Source organism: Sardina pilchardus, chromosome 18 (genome assembly GCF_963854185.1).
Source record: "Sardina pilchardus chromosome 18, fSarPil1.1, whole genome shotgun sequence".
In the NCBI taxonomy this organism is placed as follows: domain Eukaryota; kingdom Metazoa; phylum Chordata; class Actinopteri; order Clupeiformes; family Clupeidae; genus Sardina; species Sardina pilchardus.
This window is the reverse complement of record NC_085011.1, coordinates 603,260-613,259: the sequence shown is the minus strand read 5'-3', so window position 1 is coordinate 613,259 and position 10,000 is coordinate 603,260. Positions and strand designations below refer to the sequence as shown.

At 44.3% G+C, this 10,000-nt stretch overlaps 2 protein-coding genes across 2 annotated transcripts in view; one reads left to right on the top strand and one right to left on the bottom strand.

The window, feature by feature from the left end:
- Positions 1 to 4,542: 4,542 nt before the first annotated feature.
- dnph1 (2'-deoxynucleoside 5'-phosphate N-hydrolase 1) lies at positions 4,543 to 9,339 on the bottom strand. The gene is made up of 4 exons (XM_062518951.1): positions 9,082 to 9,339; positions 8,010 to 8,081; positions 6,611 to 6,721; positions 4,543 to 5,020 (listed from the first exon to the last, which is right to left on the bottom strand). The coding sequence occupies exons 1-4, from the start codon at positions 9,215 to 9,217 to the stop codon at positions 4,902 to 4,904; spliced, it is 438 nt and encodes a 145-aa protein (XP_062374935.1). The 5' UTR covers positions 9,218 to 9,339; the 3' UTR covers positions 4,543 to 4,901.
- A 289-nt stretch (positions 9,340 to 9,628) lies between these two features.
- mea1 (male-enhanced antigen 1) overlaps positions 9,629 to 10,000 on the top strand; it is a 4,328-nt gene continuing 3,956 nt past the window's right edge. Inside the window, exon 1 of the mRNA XM_062518950.1 lies at positions 9,629 to 9,739. The gene's annotated coding sequence lies outside the window, so the exon portion shown is untranslated. The remainder of the gene's footprint in view (positions 9,740 to 10,000) is intronic.

The following is a 10,000-nucleotide window of genomic DNA, read 5'->3' as shown; positions in this document are numbered from 1 at the left end:
TCTCTCTCAGCACTACACAGCGCTATGTTCAATACATGACGGGGAGGAGTGTGTGTACCATCCTCTCTCTCAGCACTACACAGCGCTATGTTCAATACATGACGGGGAGGAGTGTGTGTACCATCCTCAGTCTCTCAGTCCAAACCTTGCAGAGCTGCATTCAACACATTAAGGGGTCAGGTGTGTGTATCAGCCTCTCTCTCAGTCACACACACGGTGCTGCGTTCAACACCCAAAGGGGTCATGTGTGTGTGACAGCCTCTCAGAGTTAGAACCACAGAGCGCTGTGTTCAACACATCAAGGGACTGGGTTCACCATGTGAAGAGTGATACACACACACACACACACACAGATACACTCATAGACTTGCACACTCAAAGACTGAATTTCACACCCACACACACACACAAACTGAGTGAATCTGATTGGTTTCTCACAATCCAGCCATCATTTGAAAGATTGTCTACTTTATTCTGATTGGTCAGTTGTGATCAGTGTTGTGGACACTTGCCATATGTCATGTGATGGAGAAATGTGCTTTGTTATTTGTTTGTTTGATTGTTTACTTGTTATTGTTTGTTTGTTTACTTGTTATTAAAATGTTTTTACAATAATGGTGGAACATCTCTCACACACATTTTGCCATAAACAGTAATACTGCGAACATACCATACTATAGTAATTTTTGTATAAGTACTATATAAAAAAGATGTAAGGACACATAAGGACAAAACAAACAAAAACAAAAACACACACTGTACTGTACCGTCAACAAAAATGAGTGTCTTGCACTGATAAATATATAAGTATATATAAGTATATAAGTATATTTTGAGTCTGTATAGAATGATGAATTGTAGAATTACTTTCTTGTCATGAATTGAAATTATTAATGTAATTTATTGGTGATATGAACTTGATGTACCTTTGAATGTTTTTTGTTGTCGTTATGTGTCACTCCTATTTTTGATACTGAAGTTTATGCATTAAAGTTTTGTGAGCTGTTCAGTGGACCTGATGAGACTCTATATAATATGAATATGAATATACACTAATCCAGCGAAACACGGAAGTAACACAGCGCCGCCATTACTGCGTGGCTGGCTGCTAAGAAATTAGCCCGTTGGTTCCATAGGCGGCTGTTGCAGAGGTTAGCTGTCATTAATACACGTCTTAATACCTTATGTTGTTAATAAATTACCTTCATCGGTAAGTTTTGGCCACAGTCTGACATCATTTATCCAATGTTCCCTTTCACCTGACATTTTATTTCATGAGCAGGATCTTGTTAGACATTTTCTGACAGGATCGGTTTCATTGAAAAGCACAGGCAAGTGTCACTCGTCACACTCGCAGGCACGCAGTAATGGCAATATTCAAAATGGCAGCGCCCATAAAGTTGGCGCTGGATTAGTGTATAGTCGACATGTGGGCTAGTCTTGCGCTCTCGCTAATCAAGCAAGGGGACCCGATGAGGCTCTTGAATATAGAATATAGTGCGTAAAGCCTACAGTACCTTCCACTGACAGACTATGACAAGATTGTAGTCTTGTTGCTTGATTGTAGTCTTAATGCCCCTCCATTCAAGCTTTACTCAAAAGACTACAATCTTTCAAGAATCTTTCCTAAACCTTGTGAAAGTCTGTCAGTGTAAGGTAGGCTTAAGTTGAGAGTGGTGGCCATGTGGGGTACATTACGCACCTCTCTGAGCATAACCAGGTTATCTGTGGAGCATTCTACAGCATCAAGAGCCGTGTCATATCTGTGGAGCATTCTACAGCATCAAGAGCCGTGTCATATCTGTGGATAACCTGGATCGATTAATACCAAAGTCACAAACGGAGTTGAGTGGTTGAGTGACACTCACGAGTCAATTTCACAAACCTTTAGTTTCAATGCACGCTCCCATAAAAGGATGATGAGCAGCATTAAGAGTGTGTGAGATATCAGAGTGTGCTGTTGATCAGGGCGGTGGTGGTCGGGCTTTCCTAGCCTGACATGGCCCTCCGTAATCTTCCGCTCAATTTTCATTTCCCTTCACCATTACGTCTGGGTCTGATTCCATTGAACTCGATTTCTCAAGGATGCATTCCACCGGACCAATCAGCGAACGGAGGGGATGGGGGGAGGCGGGTGTTAACGATGACGTCGAGCATATGCGCGTTTGCAACGCGGTCTCCCTCCCAACTCGTCGAACGAGGACGCATGGTGAAGCCCCCTGCCGTCAATATCGGAAACCGAAGATGCCCATGCGTCCTCGTTCGACGAGTTGGGTGTGAGACCGTGTTGTCTCTATAGCGGTCACGACCAATTGGGTAAAATCAGGCCCAATCGTTTCAAACTTCAACAGAGTTCACGCCTCCTGCCTGAAATCGATTCTGAATGGAGTAGGTCCAGACCCTCTGTACAATATTAGTACGAGGGTTCGGTACGACCAAGCTAGGGCTTTCCTGCCTTTATTCACCTTATTCAGCCACACCCATTTTAGAAACATATTTTCTTCCAGTCGGCTAGTTCCAGCTAGTTAGCTTCATTGGGATAACACAGCAGGAGAGGCTAACTTGGGAGGCTAGGTCCAGCTAGTTAGCTTCATATCCTCTCCTGTGATGGCCATAGTACATATATAATAGGGGTGTGAATCTCTCATGTGAAAGACGATACGATTCGCATCTAGATACATTGTCACGATACGATTCAAAAAAAGATACATGTTAATAGCAAACGATTCGGTACGATTCAATTCGATGCGATTCGATGCAATTCGATGCGGTTCAATAATCAAAAGCATTCTGAAAGTTATTTTTCATTGTGCACATTCACTTTACAATTGTGCACATTTTACATGATCAAGTTAATGGTTATCAATAGGACAAACAACTTGATGTATGAACATGACAAAACATTTTATTGTGAAAAGGTGAGGTTTTTCATATAATATTTTAGTAATGGCACACACTGAGGACACCATAAAGAAATAAACAGAAGAAACACATATCTCTGTATATGTTGCATAAAAAAATTAAAGACCAAAGAGGTGTCGTTACAAAAGAAAATAAAGCAGTGCTTTGCCCTTGGCCTTTTCTCATGTAAAAGAATAAATGATTCTCTGCTTATCTCCCTCAACAATGGAATTCTCTTCTCTGATTGGCTGATGGGGTGGCCATTAACTTCGTATAACCTGCTACCTTTGAAGTAGTTCCCGTATCACACTTGAATATTAATTCGCCAAACTCGTTGCGAAGCTTAAATGAACTGTCACGTTGCATCCAAGCTGAAATACAGACGTGCAGAACCATAGTAACATTGTAGCATATGACGGGAGGTGGATTGTAGCTAGTTGGATGCCATGTAGGCTATAAAAGTAGCGATCTTTCAAAGTTAAAGTTAATCAGAATCCTGGGATATGCCCGCTTGACAACGGGAGAGATAGAACCAGAGCCATATAAAGAGACCTTCTCTTTTGAAAAAGCCAAACGACTTCCAAACGTTGGATTTAAGTTTCGCCGGCGCGTTGAATATAGGTTCGGAGTTGTCAGAAATCTTTTCTGAGGAAGACTAGCATCTCATTCCTTCAGGCACGTCCAGGGCACGTTTCGTTGGAATGGATAGACGAACGTGATAGGCTATGCCATCTTTGACCAATGAGAGGCTGTCATTGTTCTCAAATCAAAATTGGGATGCACACAGCCACGCACCAGGCCAGGAAATCGACTATTTCATAAGAGACGGTCAAGTCAGAAACGTTTGCGAATGTGAACCGATTTGTTTCTTTTAAATCGAAACAATAACCGATTCATGTCATGAAAAATTCGAAACGAGGCTTGATGCATCGATGTAGTCGTCTTTTACAGGTTAAAAACGAATATCGATATGTATCGGTTATTTTTTACACCCCTAATATATAACATATATCCTCTCATGTGATGCCCATGGTACATATATATCCTCTCCTGTGATGCCCATGGTACATATATAACATATATGTCCTCTCCAGTGATGCCCATGGTACATATATAACATATATATCCTGTGATGCCCATGGTACATATATAACATATATATATCCTCTCCTGTGATGCCCATGGTACATATATATCCTCTCCTGTGATGCCCATGGTACATATATAACATATATGTCCTCTCCAGTGATGCCCATGGTACATTTATAACATATATATCCTCTCCTGTGATGCCCATGGTACATATATAACATATATATCCTCTCCTGTGATGCCCATATATATCCTGTGATGCCCATGGTACATATATATCATAATTTATACGGTATATTCCCGTTCAGTCCAGAATGAGCCACTTCGCAATGACCTCCCACCCACGCTGGAATCTGTTCAACATCAGTGGGTTTACAACACACACACACCAAACATCACCTGCAGTGGGTTTACAACACACACACACACACACCAAACATCACCTGCAGTGGGTTTACACACATACACACACACACACACACACACACACACACACACACACACACACACACACACACACACACACACACACACACACACACACACACACCAATAAACTGAAATCTTTTATTATCAAAGTCTACGGAGTATAAATCGTTCATTATCAAAGTTTACTGAAACCAGGGTCACTATGGGCCGTCCAACACACACGTGCCGCTGCATATGTTAAAATGACATATATGGTAAATGTGACAACCAATTGTATGTAAAACTGTGTGTGTGTGTGTGTGTGTGTGTGTGTGTGTGTGTGTGTGTGTGTGTGTGTGTGTGTGTGTGTGTGTGTGTGTGTGTGTGTGTGTGTGTGTGTGTGTTGCCAGCCAAGAGGCTGTAAAACTATACAAGCCATCTGAAGCAATTTCAGTGTCCATCAGCTCCATCTACTGGTCAAAGGAGAGCATTGCATCCACTCAGTTCTTGGCCAGGCCGCTGAACAACTCCTCTAGAACGCGTTCCACCTCGTCCTCCGTGTAGTCCCTGACGTGGAACAGGGAACCGTCGTGCGCCCCACGGATCATGGCCGACAGCACTGCGGAGTCGGAGAACAGGAGAACGTGGACATAGAACAGGGGAACGTGGACATAGAACAGTCAGGAGGAGAACACATCTCTTCAGCCACCTCTCGTCACCCCTCTTTACTCCCCCTCTCTCTCTCTCTCTCCATCTCTCCTCCTCCATCTCTCTCTCTTCCTCTGCTCTCTCCTGCAGGGCGGTCAGAGGATACATCTCTTTACCATCTCTCTTCTCCATCCCTCTCTCTCTTCTCCTCCATTTCTCTTCTCCTCCATCCCTCTCTCTTCTCCCTCTCTCTCCTCCCTCTCTCCTCCCTCTCTCTCTCTTCTCCATCTCTCTCTCTCTCCTCCCTCTCTCTCTCTCTCCTCTATCCCTCTCTCTCTTCTCCCTCTCTCTCCTCCCTCTCTCTCTCTTCTCCATCTCTCTCTCTCTCCTCCCTCTCTCTCTCTCCTCCCTCTCTCTCTCTCTCCTCCCTCTCTCTCTCTCTCCTCCCTCTCTCTCCTCCATCTCTTTCTTCTCCATCCCTCTCTGAATCTGCTTGTTATTCTGTCAGGTGATTTCTCTGAGCGCTAGCTGCTAGCTGCTACAGTAGTGTCACAACTGTTCCTGTTTTGTTTGTTTTTTGTCTCCGTGGTGTTTTGGTGTGCTGTTGCTATGCATCTTGCATTGCTTCTCCACGCCAAGACACGCTATGGAAATAAGATCGCTTGATTAGCCGATCGCTTGATTAGCCGATCGCTTCATTAGCCGATCTCTTGATTAGCCGATCGCTTGATTAGCCAATCTCTTGATTAGCCGATCGCTTGATTAGCCGATCGCTTGATTAGCCGATCGCTTGATTAGCCGATCGCTTCATTAGCCGATCTCTTGATTAGCCGATCGCTTGATTAGCCGATCTCTTGATTAGCCGATCGCTTGATTAGTCGATCGCTTGATTAGCCGATCGCTTGATTAGCCGATCGCTTCATTAGCCGATCGCTTCATTAGCCGATCGCTTGATTAGCCGATCGCTTGATTAGCCGATCGCTTGATTAGCCGATCGCTTGATTAGCCGACTGATTGATTAGCCGATCGCTTGATTAGCCGATCGCTTGATTAGCCGATCGCTTGATTAGCCGATCGCTTGATTAGCCGACTGATTGATTGACTGATTGATGCTGCTGTGGTGGGGAGGTGATTGATTGACTTAGATTGATTAATTGATTAGTCGATTAGTCATTTGATTGGTTGACTGATGTTGCTGTGAGGGGGAGGAGATCGATTGCTTGATTTAGTCGATTAGTCATTGATTGTTTGATTGATTGATTAATGCTGTGGGGGGGGGGGTTGATTCTTTGATTAGTTGATTAGTTGGTTGATTGATGTTGCTGTGAGATGGGAAGTGATTGATTGATGTTTGACTGATGTTGGTGTGAGGGGGGAGTGATTAATTGATTGGTCGATTAGTTGGTTGATTGATTGATGTTGGTGTGAGGGGGGAGGTGATTAATTGATTGGTCGATTAGTTGGTTGGTTGATTGATGTTGGTGTGAGGGGGGAGGTGATTAATTGATTGGTCGATTAGTTGGTTGGTTGATTGATGTTGGTGTGAGGGGGGAGGCGATACCTCGGCCTGAGGACGGTCTGAAGAGGCAGAAGATCTTCTTCCTCATGTCCAGCGCTCGACCCAGCTCATAGCCCACCCCCAGAGAGGGCTGCGTCACCTCCGCCACGACGACTGGAGAGAGGAGGAGGAGGAGGAGGAAGAGAGGAGGAGAGGAGAGAGGGGTGGAGGAGGAGGAGAGGAGGAGAGGAGGAGAGGAGAGAGAGGTGGAGGAGGAGGAGAGGAGGAGAGGGAGGAGATGAAGAGAAGGAGAGATGGAGGAGAGAGAGGAGAGGAGATAGGGGTGGAGGAGGAGGAGAGGAGGAGATGAAGAGAAGGAGAGATGGAGGAGAGGAGAGAGGGGTGGAGGAGGAGGAGAGGAGGAGAGGGAGGAGATGAAGAGAAGGAGAGATGGAGGAGAGAGAGAGGAGAGGGGTGGAGGAGGAGGAGAGGGGGAAAGTACATGGATTAGACATTAACGTACTCTTCTTCAAATGTCTCTGTCACTTTGACAACAGACACAGGCCTAGTTGTGTGTGTGTGTGTGAGAGTAGGTTGGGAGCAGACACAGGCCTAGTTGTGTGTGTGTGTGTGTGTGTGTGTGTGTGTGTGTGTGTGTGAGAGTAGGTTGGGAGCAGACACAGGCCTAGTTGTGTGTGTGTGTGTGTGTGTGTGTGTGAGAGAGTAGGTTGGGAGCAGACACAGGCCTAGTTGTGTGTGTGTGTGTGTGTGTGTGTGTGTGAGAGTAGGTTGGGAGCAGACACAGGCCTAGTTGTGTGTGTGTGTGTGTGTGTGTGTGTGTGTGTGTGAGAGTAGTTGGGAGCAGACACAGGCCTAGTTGTGTGTGTGTGTGTGTGAGAGTAGTTGGGAGCAGACACAGGCCTAGTTGTGTGTGTGTGTGTGTGTGAGAGAGTAGTTGGGAGCAGACACAGGCCTAGTTGTGTGTGTGTGTGCAGATGTATGAATCTGAGTGTGCCAGAGCACATGGTTGAGTGTAAGGCTGCTAAAAGACCTGCTGCTGCTGCTGCTGTAGTCGATCTGATATGAGTAATTATCGCCCAACAGATCACGGCCAACCTTCCAGTGTGTGTGTGTTACTCAAAACCTTCCAGTGTGTGTTACTCAAAACCTTCAGTGTGTGTGTGTGTGTGTGTGTGTGTGTTACTCAAATCCTTCAGTGTGTGTGTTACTCTCAAAACCTTCCAGTGTGTGTGTGTTAGTCAAAACCTTCTAGTGTGTGTTACTCAAAACCTTCAGTGTGTGTGTGTGTGTGTGTTACTCAAAACCCTCAGTGTGTGTGTGTGTGTGTGTGTGTGTGTGTGTGTTACTCAAAACCCTCAGTGTGTGTGTGTGTGTGTGTGTGTGTGTGTGTGTGTTACTCAAAACCTCTGATATTCAACAGATATTCTGGAAGCTCTCTCACCATCAGCCGTTGTGAGCCACGTCATGTCTCGGTCGTGGATCGCTTTGTCTCCTGCAAGTGATGCGTCCTCACCTGGCGGCAGAATAATTACACAAGTGTGATCTCAGTGACCAGGTCTTATCCGCACCTGACGGCAGGTGTTGGGGAGAATAATTACACACGTGTGCTCTCAGTGACCAGGTCTTATCCGCACCTGACGGCAGGTGTTGGGGAGAATGATTACACAAGTGTGATCTCAGTGACCAAGTCTTGAAGCGCATGTGGACGCTTCAGTGCTAGCAGCCGTGTAAAGTCCAGTCAGTGAAATGATAAATAAATTATTTACCACCAGCTGGCCACAGCTGACCAAAGTCAACAATGTGTAACCCAGTTTTTATGCAGTTTTCTAAAAATCTATTTAACAGCAAAAGGGAGGTTGTATATCGGCTATAGTGCAGCATTTTATTGTAGAAATGCAATATTTAGGATATTATAATGTTATTGCATGGTAGGCTACTTCAGTTATGAATGCAATATTTCGGATATTATAATGTTATTGCATGGTAGGCTACTTCAGTTATGAATGCAATATTTCGGATATTATAATGTTATTGCATGGTAGGCTACTTCAGTTATGAATGCAATATTTCGGATATTATAATGTTATTGCATGGTAGGCTACTTCAGTTATGAATGCAATATTTCGGATATTATAATGTTATTGCATGGTAGGCTACTTCAGTTATGAATGCAATATTTTGGATATTATAATGTTATTGCATGGTAGGCTACTTCAGTTATGAATGCAATATTTCGGATATTATAATGTTATTGCATGGTAGGCTACTTCAGTTATGAATGCAATATTTCGGATATTATAATGTTATTGCATGGTAGGCTACTTCAGTTATGAATGCAATATTTCGGATATTATAATGTTATTGCATGGTAGGCTACTTCAGTTATGAATGCAATATTTCGGATATTATAATGTTATTGCATGGTACTTCAATAGACGCAGTTATGTTTTTCAAGGACAAGGCTGACATCAACCATAATATATTTTATATGAATAAAGTTGTTCAAGTATTACCTTTTTCAGTGAGGTGTCCATGACTCACGTGCTCCGTTAGAACGGTACCGTACTGCTGGCATTTCTTGACAATCTTCTGATATAACGCCACGTCATCTCTGCCTCCCCGGATGCTGCCACAGAAGTAGATGTGCATGTTGAAAGTGCACGACGGGTGTTAATAAAGCTGAAAAGAGGATTCACCAAACAATCGACTACTGCAGTCTGCAGTCAGGTTCAAAATCAAGGCGATATGCGGCGAACACGCGCCAAAACTACTGTACTGTTTTCCTGAACGCCCCCTTCCCTGACGTCACGCCTAAAGTTTAATCCGGTGGCGCCCTCTCGGGGTGGTGTGTAAAGAGTCAATTCTGATTACTTTCCTCCACATAATCCTTTCGATGGAGGGGAAACGATTGACTAAATAATACACACTGTTGAGTGTAGGACTGCATGGCAATGGAAGTGTTTATTTTAAGTAAATGTTTGATAAATGTGCGACTGCCGTAGATATGAACTAAATTAACATCAGATGGGGAGGAGCCATGTATGATGACAGCTGACAAACGCATTCAGCTGATCAATTTCCTTTTCCGCTCTACACAGGAAGCAAACACCGACTGAGGAAGTGTCGTTGCAGAAAACCTTTGACAGACCATACAGAAAACAAACGCAAGAGGTGAGGATTTTACATGTAATATTTGAAAAGCTTACCACAATATCTTGCACACAAACCTGCACGTTTCCGCTGTACAGCCATGTCGCTCGCTGGCGGAGCTCGGTTGGCTGATTGTGTCACGCTAGCTCAGTAACATATCGCTGGCCAACATGTCTGAGTAGCTGTCCACACCGGTTGGTCAGTCGTAGAACTGTAATCGATAACGAAAGTGTCAAATTCTTTACTCTGCAAGTGCCGCGCTAACCCGCCGTTGTCGCGTCG